General features: G+C 39.2%; 1 protein-coding gene across 3 annotated transcripts in view; it reads left to right on the forward strand.

The window, feature by feature from the left end:
• Positions 1 to 15,334, forward strand: part of HTR1F (5-hydroxytryptamine receptor 1F) — a 132,521-nt gene extending 117,187 nt beyond the window's left edge. For all 3 annotated transcript variants that reach the window (XM_058661271.1, XM_058661270.1, XM_058661272.1), the window contains exon 4: positions 13,960 to 15,334. In XM_058661271.1, coding sequence (XP_058517254.1) covers positions 13,982 to 15,106 — 1,125 coding nt within the window. In that variant the 5' untranslated portion in view covers positions 13,960 to 13,981 and the 3' untranslated portion in view covers positions 15,107 to 15,334. The remainder of the gene's footprint in view (positions 1 to 13,959) is intronic.
• Positions 15,335 to 16,517: the final 1,183 nt, after the last annotated feature.

Genomic DNA, 16,517 nt, shown 5'->3' on the forward strand with positions numbered 1-16,517 from the left:
AGTTTGCTGTACCTACCAGCATGTGCAGGAACTGGGACTGAGGGCACGCCTGGAAGGGGTTATTGTGGGTCGCTGTGCTTGCACTGTGGTTCCTGCTCGTGTGTGTGAGTACTATGCTGGGCAGTTAGGCTAGGCTGCAGCATTTATTGGTTTGTATATGAATGGTGCTGGGGACAGAACTGACAAGGTGACTATAGCCCTACCTATGTGTGTAGGCTGACATGGGTGATGGACTGAGCTAGACCCGGTACTGGCTGGTACACATGGCAGTCAGATTGGGGTCATTTCTAGCTATGTTTTTGGGGGGACCCCCCCAACTGGATCACTGGACTCAGAATTCCAACTACAGTGAAAATCACAAGATCATAGAGTGCATGTGTCAGAACTGAGTCTCCACAGTTGCTGAGGCAGTGAAGTGGATGGCGTGCCCATATGCTCACGGAGATATGACAACAGGTTCATTGAGGCCTACAGAGGATGTCTAATACCGTGGAGGGCAAAAAAGGTTGTATGACTCTCCTGGCCAGACTTTGGCAGCAAGTATCTGGGTCAGGTTGAAACTCTAGGATGGGATGTGTTGGCAGATGGACCTTGGAAGGATTCCCTCAACCTTGAAGCAACAGAATCAGCAGCATCTCAAAACTGTTGAAATCTCTTGGACAATGCCCTCAGAGCAGACTCCACGTCAGGGACCCTGGGATGATATCATATAGCTGCCCCCAATCCCCCAGTACTCGAGGTTGGGCTGCTGGGAGCAGCCATCTCCCTGCTTTCCCCAGATACAGGAAGAAGATAACTGGAGGCACTTGTCTTGTCCACTTTTGCCCATCCTCGACCCTCCCCACCCTGGTCAGTGATCCATATGGGCATGATCCCTCTCTACTGTATGGACATCATCAGAAATAAAAGGAATTGGGCCCGGCACGATAGCGCAGTGGTTAAGGTCCTCTCCTTGCACGCGCCAGGATCCCATATAGGCTCCAGTTCTAATCCTGGCAGCCCTGCTTCCCATCCAGCTCCCTGCTTGAGGCCTGGGAAAGCAGTCGAGGATGGCCCAAAGCTTTGGGACCCTGCACCTGCATAGGAGACCCAGAGGAAGTTCCTGGCTCCTGGCTTCAGATTGGAACAGCTCCAGCCATTGCGGCCACTTGGGGAGTGAACCATAGTATGGAAGATCTTCCTCTCTGTCTTTCCTCCTCTCTGTATATCTGCCTTTCCAATAAAAATAAATACATATTTTTTTAAATAGATAAAATGAATTATTATTTTTAAAAATTCCTTGCTCTGACTAGTTTACTCTCCAAGTGCCTACAACAGCCAGAGATAGGCCAGGCCACCCAGAACCCTAACCAGATCCCTGTTGTGGATAACAGAACCCAAGTACAAATCAGCAGCTACTGTATTCCTGTATGCTCCTTGGCAGAAAGCTGGATTCAAAACAGAATAGCCAGGAATCGGCGAAGCACTTCTGTGGGGGGATGCAGACATTGCAAGCAGCAACTTAACCCTTCAACTGGCATATTTAACTGCTAAGACCCAAATCTCAACCCCAAAAGCTTATCTGGGTAAGTCAGCTGGTATCTTTACAGCAACAAAGCATTACGTGAAGGCAATTACGTAAAACAAAAATACAAAGATACCATCCCTGATTGAAATGATGGCCTCTTTAGACTTTGTATATATAAAGTCACTGGATATTTAAATTAAAAATGTTTTAGTCATTGCCACATTCAACTTTGAAGATTTATTTTTTATTTTTTTTCTCATATTTTAGTTGATAGTCTTGATTAACCAGCAGCATGGGAGACCAGACTGCATTTGAGCCAAGCTCCAAATCATAGCCATACAAGATCTGTCTCATGTTCAGAGCCGAACATTCCATAATATCATTAATTGAGTATGGCAAAATGACTGCCTAGCTTCAGCTGACAGCAGTTAACACTTACACTATGTTACTAGAGTTCTCCTTTACATACCAACCCTACTAAGCCATGCGAGGCCAATAAATGCCACTAGGAGTCATTGTTTTATGATAGCTAATCTTTTTAAAGCCCATTTGACTATAAAACTGCAAATATAAATCTTAAGTAAAAAGAATCAAAAAGTTGATTAAAAATGAAAGAATTGGAGGAGTAATTTGAATTTAACATTTTCACAAAAGTAAAGCAGAATAATTGGAAGAACATACATCTCATCAAATTAATACCCTTTTATTCCATGAGTTACAGTTGCATAAAATGTGACAATGAAATGCCTTCCAAGAACTGGTAGGAAAAGATGGAGGGGAAAGAAATAGAAGGAAAAAGAGATTTTCATACTTGAAATTAATTCAACCTTGTTACCTTACTTAGTTAACTAATTATTATGCATCAAAAAGCAAAGGTTGCTAATATCAATAGTAAAATTTTTCTTTACCATCACAACACAATAGTTTTAATTGTTTTCACACATCCCAAGCATGCAAATAATTTTTCCCTGAATAATTTATCATGATGTTTTTATTCATGTTCAGGAAAAAAATTTTGGCCCCTCAGTTTGAGACAAACTTTTTCTAATCTTGTATTAGACTCCCTAAGTTATGTGCCAGATTTTTATCACTAATTTGTGAAACAATTTCCTAAAATATTCCTCACATCTACATCAGCTTTTCAGTTATTTCCCAGTAAGAATACAGAATTTTAACACTTCTGGCCTAGTTCCTAGTGAGAATGAGTTGCATAAGACTTTATTAATTCCTGTGTCACCATGGAGAGCTTTGTCACCTTTCTAAGTACTCAAGAAGGGGAGCTCAATAGGCAAGGAGAAGGAAGATTAGTGATTGTGTTCTTTTAAAATTTCCATCTCCAGCTTGCTAACATACTATATCTTTTCCATTTTAAATTAATTTTGGAAGAACACATTCTTTATCTATGGTAACTGTTCATTATTTCCTCCTTCCATCCCCTGATCAATAACAATACCATAGATACTATGAAGTAAGAACTGCAGTAAATACACTGTTAGACTGACTTCCTGACTTCTCCAATACTCACCATAGTCCTGAAGCTAGACATTGCTACTTGTACATTATAGGTGACAAATTTGTTATCAAAGTGAGATCAGTCTCTCACTCTCTCCTTTCTTGATTCTGTTTTCCACTGTTGGATGGAAAGGAAAATCTTGGCCAGATTTGAGCCTCTGGATCTCAGATTTCTCACTCGCCAGAACCATAAGAAATAACTCTATGTTCTTTGTGTATTACCCAGTGAGAGATTCTTTTACAGAAGTATAAAAAAGACTGAGCAAAAGAATTTCTGGACAAGCTAGGCACCCATCAAAAGCAAACACCTGTTCATCAGGCTTTTGCAGGCCCTTTCTGAATATTCCCCTCCTTTCCTAACTCCACACATTCAATCTCCTCCCTTTTATGTCTTAGCTATAGTCAAACAAACAAACAAAAAAGATATGATATTGAGTATGTCCTTACATGTTCACTTGCACATGCATCTAAAGCTAATATTACACTGTTCATATCTGAAGATATATTTGTTTGTTTGAGAGTCAAAAAGACAGAGCTCCCATACACTAGCTCATACTCAGACACCCACAGTAACTGAAATTAGGCCAGGACCAAAGCCCAGGATCAGGAAATACAATCAGGGTCTCCAAAACTTGGAGCAGGAATAAAATTACTTGAGATATAATTGCTATCCTTAGAGTCTGAAATTGGACAGGAAATTGGAGTCAGGAACTGCAGCAACTTATTCCCATGTGAGATGTGGGCATTTTGACTACCAGTCTAAAATACCTGCTCCTTGTACTGTAGAACAGTTTTCCTTAAGAATACCGCTGTTGTGATAAGACTACTTAGGCAGCTGTCTGGGATGCCAGTAAGTCTTGTTGGTACCAGTTGAGTTGCTTCGCTTCCAGTGAAGTCCCATACCTGATCGATGGAAAAAGCAGCAGAAGATGGACCAAGAGCTTGGATGTCTGCAGGTACACAGGAAACTGCTGAAGACCAGCTCCAGTTGAGTTTGGAGCTTGAAAAAGGTTCTGTGGAGTCGGCGAGAAATGACATGTGGACCACACTCAATGTTCATAACGGACAACTTAAGAAGCTGTCTTCTTTATTTACACTGAAATCATCACAAGCTTCTGCACAGATTTTATTGTTCTATTTTTTACTTCATAGCTAAGCGGGCATGCACAAACTTTTTAAAAAATGTTTATTTTATTTTTATTGGAAAGGCAGATCTACAGAGAGAAGGAGATACAAAGAGGAAGATCTTCCGTCAGCTGATTCCCTCCCTAAGCGACCACAATGGCCAGAGCCATGCTGATCCGAAGCCAGGAGCCCGGAGCTTCCTCCAGGTTTCCATGCAGGTGCAAGATGCCAAGACCCTGTACCGTCCTCGATCATTTCCCCAGGCCACAAGCAGGGAGCTGGATGGGAAGCAGGGCCTCTGGGACCAGAACCAGCACCCATATGTGATCCCAAAGCATGCAAGCAAAGCACCCCAGCCACTCAGCTGCCTCACTGGGCTCAATGCACAGACATTTGATTGTTCTATTTTTTTTTTTTTTTTAGTTTATAGCTAAGCAGGTGTTTTCAAAGATAATTTTGCAAAATACTATAATCATTTAACTTCAAAGCAAGCCATTATTCATTCTTCAGTTGTAACCACTGGGCAACAGCCAGGAGCTCCACGGCCAGAGCACATGCAGTTAGCTATTAATCAGTAATACACTCCTATTACACTTCTATTTCTACACTTATCCAGCACTTAATGGGAAAAAATATGTCATAAAGGAAAAAAAAAAGATAAAAAACAAAAATTTCAAACATTAAATCCCACTACAACTATGGACTTTACAACCCTATAAATAGTCAAATAATAACCAAAAACATATTTCTATAATGTGAATGCCAGCATCCTTTAATTCTTCTTGTCAAATCGCCATAAAAGTGGCTGAAACAGATACATTTTCTCTGCTCCAAAGAAATTGCAGACAGGCTAGCCCTTAAAGTTACAGTAAGTATATTTATCCCCATAGCCATTTTGGCTCAAGCTCCCATCATTTCATCATTTTTTTTATCAAGCCATTTCCCAGAAGGTACACTACATATCTGGGCCAAGTTCCAGGGTAATAGTTGCGTACACAGTAAGGTGTTCAGAAATAGCCTGGGCTCAATTTTATTCCTATGTACATTAATTCTCATAAATTGTTAAAGGCCCACTCACCAAGACATTATCAGTAGCGTTAACTACTAAACTCACATCAGTTGTAGAAACCATCTCTGCAACACCCATTTGTTCCCATGGAAGATAGGGCTAGAAACAGAACTGACCCATCAATTCTAACAACCAGCATGTGCATAAGCTGATTGGGGCGACGGACTGTGCCAGACCCTGTACTGGCAAGCACACACAAGAATCAGGTCTGGGATCACCTCAGACCAAGTTTCCTTGGAGATCTCTCCAACTGAACTGCTGATCTCAGAACCCCAACCATGGAAAGACTATGTCAGCCAGTGGATTCTGAAGAGATTTCATGCGATTGGAACAGCAAAATTGGCAGCAGTTCAGAACTGTTGAACTATGAAAACTGCTTGAGCAGGACCCTTGGAGCGTGCTTCACATTGGGGACCTGGGATGGGTGCGAGGCTGGGTGGGGTTTCTCCCTTTGTTTCTCTCCTTACCCCAGATACAGGGGGAAAAAATTATGATATTAGTGTGGAAACAATGGTATTACCAACTTAAAAAAAAAGAAGAAGAAAAAAAAAAAAAGAAACCATCTCAAGGGCAAATAATAAAGCCTCAACAGATTTCATAAATTTTTAAGAGGGTAATTGAGTATCCATGCAAAAGGGGTGAACCACATTGAAGTGGTTAAAGAGACATCTGCCAGGCCTTGCCACACAACTGGAAGCTCCTCATGGCCTTGCCAACAGGAGAGCTGTTCTGTTTAGACCTTTGCATTATTCACCCCAACTGCATGGCTCCCAGCAGAAGACCTACAGGAAGCTATTGACTCCTGGCTTCAGCTTGGCGCAGTCCTGGCTGTTGCAACCTTCTAAGGGGAGAGCCAGTAGATGAAAGAGCATGTTTACTCACTTGCTCTCTACCTTTCTCTGTAACCCTGGTTTTCAAATAAGTGATTTATTTTAAATTTTTTTTTAAAAAATAGCAATTTATTTCCTTGTATAACAAATTACCCAAAAAAGTATCTCTTAAGAAAAATAGCAAGGAGTTGGCATCATAGCTTAGTCACATCAGCATCCCATATGGCTACTGGTTCAAGTACCAGCTTCTCACTTGCAATACAGCTAATACCCTTGGGAAAATAATGGAAGGTGAATCAAATGCCTGAAGCTCCACACCCACATGGGAGACATGGGTGGTCCAGTGGCTACTAGGGAGTGAACCAGCCAGTGGAGGATCTCTTTCTATCTCTCCATATCTCTGTCTGTAACTCTGCCTTTAAAAGGTAAATAAATAAGTAAATCTTTCAGAAAAAGAAAAGTTAAAAAAAAAAAAACATGCAGACCATCAAAATGTGTGGTACTAAATTCCATTTAAAATTGAAATTATTCTCCTGTTAAATATTTTTAGGATATGGCTAATGTTACATAATTAATTACTGTATGTGATTGTCAGTGATGGCATGGGAATGGAAAATGTTCTCAAAGAACATTCTTGTAAAAGTACAGTTTTCTCCTGAGAGCAGTCATTCTGTACAGGTCATTGCCTTTTTCATTCCTTTGCTTCTGTCTTTCATTTTCTCCCATCTGAAAAGTTTTGCACTGTTTTATTGTGATGTGATTCATTCTCCCTCACTGATAATTCCGGAATATTTCATGCATATATTCATAATGCATTTATTGCACTATTTAATGGAACTATACTTATGTGATTAACTATTTCATTACTATAGCTAACTTCTTTTTTGAGATTTTTTTATTTGACATACAGATTTTTATGGAGATAAGAGAGACAGAGAAGTCTTCCATCCATTGTTTCACTACCCAAAAAGACTGAAATGGCCAGAACTGAGCTGATCCCAAACTGGGAGCCAGGGGCTTCATCCTGGAGCTTCTCTGATACGGTTGCAGGGGCCCAAAGCCTGCACCATCCTGCTATGGGTAGCTTCTTAGAGACAAAAGCAATATGGCGTTTTGCTGTTTTGTTGAACTAAGTTTTAGATTTGGTAGTGGGGGAGGAATATCTTTTACAACCTCCAAATTAATCAGCACTAATTAATAAATAGCACTAATCAATAGTTCTTCAAAAAATAAATAAGAGCAAAGAAATATACTAAAAGAAGGAGAGCCTGCAAGTTGGAGACACAGCAGAAAAGAAGGAAGGAAGGAAGGAAGAAAGAAAGAAAAGGAAAAATACTGTGAACAGAATCCTAGTATAATTAATACATGTAGACTGGCTCTTTTTATTAAATATTTGTTCTATTTTATATTTGCTTCTATTTGAACAAACTTCTTATTTTAGCAGAATTTTTATCTGAGAAAAAGTACTTGCTTTCCACAGGTTATGACTAGAATAGAGCTATAAAATAAGTTTTGCATAGAAAATAAAAAGGTGGCGGGCCCGGCACAATGGCCTAGTGGCTAAAGTCCTCGCCTTGAACGCATCAGGATCTCATATGGGCACCAGTTCTAATCCGCAGCTCCACTTCCCATCCAGCTCCATGCTTGTGGCCTGGGAAAGCAGTCAAGGATGGCCAAAATCTTGAGAGCCTGTACACACATGGGAGACCCAGAGGAAGTTCCTGGCTCCTGGCTTCAGATCAGAGCTCTAGCTGTTGTGGCCACTTGGGGAGTGAATCATCGTATGGAAGATCTTCCTCTCTGTCTCTCCTCCTCTCTCTATGTCTGGCTTTCCAATAAAAAATAAATAATTTTTTAATAAAAGAAAAAATAAAATGATGCCAAATAAGATAGATTTATTATCTGTTAATTTGCTATTGTACCGAAGTTCATTCAATGGTTATACCTCAGTTTTTGGCTATTACTGTTCTTACCTCATAGATTAGCTGTGAGGATTAAATGGGTTAATATATGTAAGTTATTTACCACAATGTCTGCAGGAGTAAACACTCAAAAGATTATTTATTATTGTTGTTGAAACAGCTAACTTCTGTGTCCTCATGAGCTCTTGGTTGACTTCAATAACACTCTCTTGACCCTTGACATTTCTATTACAAAGACTATTTGTGAGTGACTCCCCTCATGTTACTTAACAATATTAATTAAATTAAACTATGTCCTCGGAACTCATAGCATAACCAAAGGACAAGTAAGATCAGACACATGAATATACTTGAGTACCTCAACAAGTTCATGAAAAATGGAATTGAAAGACAAGTTTATTTTGCTGCAAAAAAAAATCTTAAAATTCATGCACATTTTCTCCATTACATAAATTTTCTGTGAACTTTCAGGATACTCCTTGTGTGCATAGATTCTGAAAATTTTTGCTCCAAAATGAACCAAGGTTACTTTTTTAAGTATGGCCTATAGTCTCATGGACTCTATGTAGACTTTTTGTTAACAACAGAGAGAACACACTCTGCTAGGCTTTATAATATATTACTATTTTTCAAGATATTAAAAATACAGACTTATAAAGACATATATAGTATTCAAAATACAAAGCTATAGAAACACATATAATATAATCAATGCTCAGTAACCCAGATGTTAACCTTCACATCATGAGTACCAATAGGAAGTTTAAGACCTAAAAGAAAATAAAAGAATCTGGCCAGGAACTGCCTAAATTTATGATAATTTATTAAATAATAAAATTTAAATTTAAAAAATAAGTACAATATGAAACTTAGAGAAGCCAAATGATTTATCAAATAAATCGTTTCCTAAGTTTCAGTTGGTCTGTTTTCCTACAAAATTAGTGTCCTCGCCTGCTCTCTGTAAATGTGCCTTCCCAATAAAGATAAATAAATATTTTATAACATAAATAAATAAAGTTGTATCTTTCTGAACAAAGCCCAGCCCATACATGCTGCAAAGCTGGAAGTGGCCACCAGCACACCTGGTCCTGAATGCAACCCAAAGCAGGTAGTAAACTCCTATGCAATTTGTAAAGATTTTGGAAACCCACACAGCTATTTCTTCTTTTATATTCTACTCTAAATGTAATTTCAGCATGAGCTGTTGAAGAGCTCTTAGGTCAGAACTGTTTTATTAAAAATATAAATTTAAGTGGAAAGTTATTCTTGTTTATAACACAGAAAATGTCTGCATTTATCAATTATTGCAAACAAATTAACCAACAAAGAAAATATTTAGGGCAAGCATTTGACATAGCATTTGATGTTGCTTGGAGCACTTGGATGCCATATCTGAGTGAGTATGCTGGAGTCCTGGCTCTGCTTCTTATTCCAGCTTCCTGCTAATGCATATCCTAGTAGCCAACAGATAATGATTCAAATGTCTGGATTCCTGCCGCCTGACAAAGTGACGCAGATTGAGTTCCAAGTTATTGGTTTCAGTCTGGTCAAACCCTGGATATGGCAAACACTTGGGGGAGTGAACCAGCAGATGGAGGGTCTCTAACCCCCACCTTCTCTCAGTGTCTCTCTCTCCTCCTCACTTTCAAATCAGTAAAAAAATAAGTAACTTTTAATACTAAAGTTTTCTTACTGCGAATTAAATGGAGTATGAGGTCCACTGATAATTAAAACATGCACTGAAGGTTTTAATGGCAGTCCTGATGATGACCATGAGCACTCAGTTTTTTTCATGTTCTGTGATCCAATATTGGCTTTAAGAAATACAGTCAAATGGCATCTTTTTCATAATAGACTTGAAACAGTAGAAGCCATGTGAGGGCAAAAGAGCTCATCACATGCAATGCAGGACATATAGAATTTGCATGAAGACAGCAGTAAAAGTAGAAAAATATCCAACTGAATGTACAATCATTTACATAGGAATCTCCCAAAAATAAGAATTTGAGAAAGATGATTAAAAAATGTGTACAGTAACAATGTCAGAACACCTCTCAATGGAAGCCAACTCAAGAAGGCTGTAGCCTTGAAAAAAGAAGACATAAGAGGATCCCACCACGTTAGTCATGCTCAGAAATCTGATTCTGGGCCACAAGCATTCACGTCCCCTGAGAGCTAGAGGGAAGCAATGATTTTAGAGCCTGAGACTCACCAAACTTACTGAAACACACACTTTGCACAGTAAAACTCAGCAATCTGTTTTTAACAAGCCCCCACAGTGGTGCTCAGATGCACTAGACCTAAGCACTTCTGGCTTGGAATTTTTGCCCGTATTTTCTATCTGGAGTTACCTTAAAAACGAGTTAAATGTGGGGCCGGGCCAGTGACTTAGCATGATAATCCTCCGCTATCGCATTGGCATCCCACATAGGCATGTTAGTATCCCAGCTGTTCTACTTCTCATCTAGATCCTTGCCTTTGGCTTAGGGAAACAGCAGGAGATCCTCAAGTGCTTGAGCCCTGAACCCCCGTGGGAGACTCAGAAATAAATTTCTTGCTCCCATCTTTGCACTGATCCAGCTCTAGCCATTGTGGTCATTTGGGGAGTGAATCAATGAATGGAAGATTCACTCTCTCTTTGTCTCTGTCTCTCCCTCTCTCAATAATTCTTTCAAGTAAAATTAATATATTTTTTAAAATGAGTACTTATTGGTATAAATCCAAAACTAGATGCACAAAACTTCTCAATAAAAGCAACTGCTCATTTTCTGGGTAACAGATACATTCAAACTTTTCAAATGCTTCAAAGCATTTGATTTCAATGAATATCATAAAATTAAAACTGAATTTAGTCATGTTAACCCAAACACAAATAGAACAATTATACTACATTCTAAAATATTTTGTAATATATTTAACAATGTCTCATTTTTATGTGATTATTTATGTTCCTATCAAGTACTTGACAAAAAATAACGTTTTAATCTGTTATTATATAAGTTCCAACAAATAAAACATGACCACTTTAAACTGAATATATTTCTAAAAATATGAAAGGATGGTAAAAGTATAATGAAGAAATAAAGTTTTAAAATTTCCACTTTCATTCCAGATTGTTAAAATATAGCAGCTGCTAAGGAATTTTTAGAAGACTGGGGCCAGTGTTGTGGTATAGCAGGTCAAGATACTGACTATAATGGCAGTATTCCATATGGATGCCTGTTCAAGTTCCAGCTCCCACTTCCCATCCAGCTCCCTGCTAATGCGCTTGGAAAAGCAGCAGAAGATAGTCCAAGTCTTTGGGCCCTTGCACCCAAATGGGAGACCTAGAAGAATCTCTTGGCTCTTGGCTTCAGCCTGGCCCTGTCCTGGCCATTATGACAACTGGGGAGTGACCCAGTGGATGGAAGAGTTTCAGTAATTCTGCCACTCAAATAAATAAATAATAAAACCTAAAAAACAAAAGAGACAAAGACTGATGAAGAAAAGGTATCTACTTTCAGACAAGGGATGGTCTCCCAAGGAAACTGTTGAATTTATCTGGACAACAAGAGGCTGGACTCTATGCATGGTACATGCTCTCAATGAAGGAATCATGACTGGATTTGAACTGTAATACTGCAACAAGGTGGAGGAATGCAACATGGGGGGAGGGCATGTGAAGGGGTTGCGGGAATCCCAGAACCTACATAACTGTGTCATAAAATGAAATTTTTTAAAAAGGTATTAAAAATGTATTAATATCATTAATTAACAACTTAGAATAAATCCAAAAGTAAGCCATGTGTCAAGTATTCTCTTTCAGAAGAAAGGTAACAAGACTATTAAGTGTGGGCCCAGAGCAATAGCCTCACCTTGAACGTGCCAGGATCCCATATGGGCGCCGGTTCTAATCCCAGCAGCTCCACTTTCTATCCAGCTCCCTGCTTGTGGCCTGGGAAAGCAGGAGAGGACGGCCCAAGGCTTTGGGACCCTGCACCCGTGTGGGAGACCCGGATGAAGCTCCTGGCTCCTGGCTTCAGATTGGCGCAGCACCAGCCGGTGCAGTCATTCGGGGAGTGAATCATCAGACAGAAGATCTTCCTCTCTGTGTCTCTTCTTCTCTGTACATCTGCCTTTCCAATAAAAAGAGATAAATCTTTTTAGAAAGATTATTATTAAGTGATGACTTATAACAAAGAATAACTTTATTTTCAGGTTGAAAATCATTTTGAGCTCTCCCAATAGGCAAGTTTATTTTAGTAAGTTGGTTTTTATATCATATATGTCACTTGTTAGATAGATAGCATATAATTGCTTGACTCAACTGTTATCTTGTCTTTTTTTTAAGATTTATTTATTTTTATTGGAAAGGAGGAGAGACAGAGAGGAAGATCTTCTATCCGATGGTTTACTCCCCAAGTGACCACAACAGCTGGAGCTGAGCCAATCCGAAGCCAGGAGCCAAGAGATTCTTCTGAGACTCCCATATGTGTGCAGGTTCCCAAGGCTTTGGACCGTCCTCAACTGCTTTCCCAAACCACAAGCGGGAACTGGATGGGAAGTGGGGCTGTTGAGATTAGAACCAGTGCCCATATGGGATCCTGGCACTTTCAAGGCGAGGACTTTAACCACTATGCTATCGCTCCGGGTCCTATTATCTTGTTTTTTTTTTTAAGTGAATTGACTACTTACATCCATAAATCCTTCTAAACACTTTAACATTTTCCTAATTTCATAAAATGATCACAGAATGCTAGAGACATACTAAATCGTTCTGTTTCCCATGTCCATTCCCTGATATACAACATTAAAATCTCCTTTAGTTTCCTCAAGCCCAATGATTTTAGTGATGTATTGTTGAGCACAAAATTGTTATAATTCTGAATACTACCTTTTACATAGTAATTTTTAATACATTCTTATAATACATTATAATATGCACAAAAATAAGCTGTGAATTTTACATTTCTCTGCTTTGGACAAAGAAAACAGCATGGCTAGAGTTCATGAAGTTTTCAAAAACAATTCTATAATGGTAAAGCTTTGACTGAGTAAAGGGCAATTTACTCATCAAAACTGTTTTGAGTCATAGTTTAAGAAATGTTTTGGGGGGGCCCGGCGGCGTGGCCTAGCGGCTAAAGTCCTCCCTTACACGTGCCGGGATCCCATATGGGCGCCGGTTCTAATCCCGAAAGTTCCACTTCCCATCCAGCTCCCTGCTTGTGGCCTTGGAAAGCAGGAGAGGACGGCCCAAAGCATTGGGACCCTGCACCCGTGGGAGACCTGGAAGAGGTTCCTGGTTCCTGGCATCAGATCGGCGCAGCACCGGCCCTTGCGGCTCACTTGGGGAGTGAATCATCGGACAGAAGATCTTCCTCTCTGTCTCTCCTCCTCTCTTTGTATATCTGACTTTGTAATAAAAATAAATCTTTTTTTAAAAAAAAAAAGAAAGAAATGTTTTGGGGCCCAGTGCAATAGCCTAACGGCTAAAGTCCTCGCCTTGCCCACTCCAGGATCCCATATAGACACTGGTTAATATCCTGGCTGCTCCACTTCCCATCTAGCTCCCTGCTTGTGGCCTGGGAAAGCAGTCAAGGATGGCCCAAAGCCTTGGGACCCTGCACCCGCGTGGGAGACCCAGAGGAAGTTCCTGGTTCCTGGCTTTATATTGGCTCAGTTCCAGCCGTTGCGGCTCACTTGGGCAGTGAATCATCGGATGGAAGATCTTCCTCTCTGTCTCTCCTCCTCTCTCTATATCTGACTTTGCAATAAAAATAAATAAAATCTTTATAAAAAAAGAAATGTTTTGAAGAATCCTTTTATAATTAATCATTGGGTTTCTTAAGAGAAAAAAGAAAGCATTGATTTGGGTTTCTATTTTTTTTTAACCCATGGGATATTCTGGAAAAATGTACATGTGTACTTTCTTAAAAAACTTTTCTGAAAGAAAGAGAAAAAAATCACGAAGCCTTCTCTGAACTGCTGTTTTTTTTTTTCCCTCTTTCATTACAGGTTTTGATTTTTCAGCTACCTAATGTTTAAAAATCAAAACAAAAAAATGGATTTTTTAAACTCCTCTGATCAAAACTTGACCTCCGAGGAACTGTTAAACAGAATGCCATCCAAAATTCTGGTGTCACTCACCCTCTCCGGGCTGGCACTGATGACAACAACCATCAACTCCCTTGTGATTGCTGCAATCATTGTAACGCGGAAGCTGCACCACCCAGCCAACTATCTAATTTGCTCCCTTGCAGTCACAGATTTTCTTGTAGCTGTCCTGGTGATGCCCTTCAGCATTGTATACATTGTGAGAGAGAGCTGGATCATGGGGCAGGTTGTGTGTGACATTTGGCTGAGTGTTGACATTATCTGTTGCACATGCTCCATCTTGCATCTCTCAGCTATAGCTTTGGATCGATATCGGGCAATCACGGATGCAGTTGAGTATGCCAGGAAGAGGACTCCCAAGCATGCTGGCATCATGATCACTGTAGTCTGGATTATATCTGTCTTTATCTCCATGCCTCCCCTGTTCTGGAGGCACCAAGGAACTAGCCGAGAGGATGAGTGCATCATCAAGCATGACCACATCGTATCCACTATTTACTCGACATTTGGCGCTTTCTACATCCCACTTGTACTGATTTTGATTCTCTACTACAAAATATATAGAGCAGCAAAGACATTGTATCACAAGAGACAAGCAAGTAGGATTGCAAAGGAGGAGCTGAATGGCCAAGTACTTTTGGAGAGCAGTGAGAAAAGCACTAGACTGGTCTCCACACCTTACCTGCTGGAAAAGTCTTTATCTGATCCATCAACAGACCTTGACAAAATTCACAACACAGTGAAGATTTCCAGGTCTGAATTAAAGCATGAGAAATCTTGGAGAAGGCAAAAGATCTCGGGCACAAGAGAACGCAAAGCAGCCACTACACTGGGATTAATCCTGGGTGCATTTGTAATATGCTGGCTTCCCTTTTTTGTAAAAGAATTAGTTGTTAATGTCTGTGAGAAATGTAAAATTTCTGAAGAAATGTCAAATTTTTTGGCATGGCTTGGATATCTCAATTCTCTTATCAATCCACTGATTTACACAATCTTTAATGAAGACTTCAAGAAAGCATTCCAAAAACTTGTACGATGTCGATGTTAAAAAAAAAGATAATTAGGAGACAGAACTTTTGAATGGGAAAATAGCTAAGTGAAATGCCTAGAAAAAGTATTTAAAGTTTTAGAGGAAAACACATTAGAACTTCCAAAATGACAAGAATTTAATTTATATTCTAATAGTCTGAGGAATATAATTCTTTGATTCAATTATCATTCTAGGATACTCAAAAATATTTATGCAGTTTATGCAAAACATTTTGCCTATGCAATGTTTGTGGAAAGCCAACTGGAATATATATATGTATATCTATATATATGTACGTATATGTATGTGTGTATATATATATATATATATGAGGTCTCATATATATATGAGCTTAACTGTGGTGATATTCCAGTTTCATCTTACGGCAATGATAAAAGAATTTTTAATTAACATAATTACACACACTATTTTTATATAATCCCATTGCTTTATATAATTCACCACAAAACTCACATTTACCCATCTTAGTCTGGACAAAAGGGAAGGGGGAAGAAAGTAACAGTTGTTCCTTAGGGTAATGGAGTAAACGCAAAAGAGATACTGACACTGTGTTTGAGTTTAGACAGTAAGAAGCAATCACATAGTGGGTTGGAGATTACAAAATAATTCTGGATATAGAATTTGTGCCTATGTAAGCTGTTCCATTTAATCTGAGTTCTTAGAAAGTTATTATCTTAACCACAAATGTTCAACATTTGAAATAAAAGCCTTAGCCTTGAGACAAGAATTTGATAATGATCGTGGGGAGAGATGATGTTGTAGTTGCCCCCTGTTTTATTTAGGAGTCAAATTTAAGGCAGTACACATTCTGGGTACTTACCCTGGTTATTATACTTCTAATGTCTTAAATATTTCTATTATGCATTTGATAGAAAAACATAGTTCCTGTTTGCTGGTTCATGTCCCAAATGCTCACAATCGCTCAGACTGGCCACACTGAAGCCAGGAGATAAGAACTCAACCTCAGTCTCCTGCATATGTTGCAAGGACTCAGTACTTGAGCCATCACCGTGACCTGCCAGGCTCTGTGTCAGCAGGCAGCTGGAGCTGAGAATCAATTCCAGGCACACCACAACTGGGGAATAGGCATGTCAACCTTGAGGCCAAATGCCTGCTCCCTCTAACATCTCTTTGAAATCTAAAATATATTTCATTCTCTTAATATTAAAAGGCTCTGTTACCAACAACAATGTCTGAATAGTTCACATTTAGCATCTCTATACCTTTAATTTTAATATTTCCCTTTTTCTATTATCGAGACTATAATAGAAAATCTTAGCACTTTGTATTAACTACAAAAATATCTCTAACTTTCCGATTAGTACAAATAAATAACCTGAGGTTCATATTATACTATATATAAATGAGTCATCCACTTTGAAATTCTAATATAAGAATTTGACAGCAA

This window comes from Ochotona princeps, chromosome 3 (assembly GCF_030435755.1).
Source record: "Ochotona princeps isolate mOchPri1 chromosome 3, mOchPri1.hap1, whole genome shotgun sequence".
Lineage (NCBI taxonomy): Eukaryota > Metazoa > Chordata > Mammalia > Lagomorpha > Ochotonidae > Ochotona > Ochotona princeps.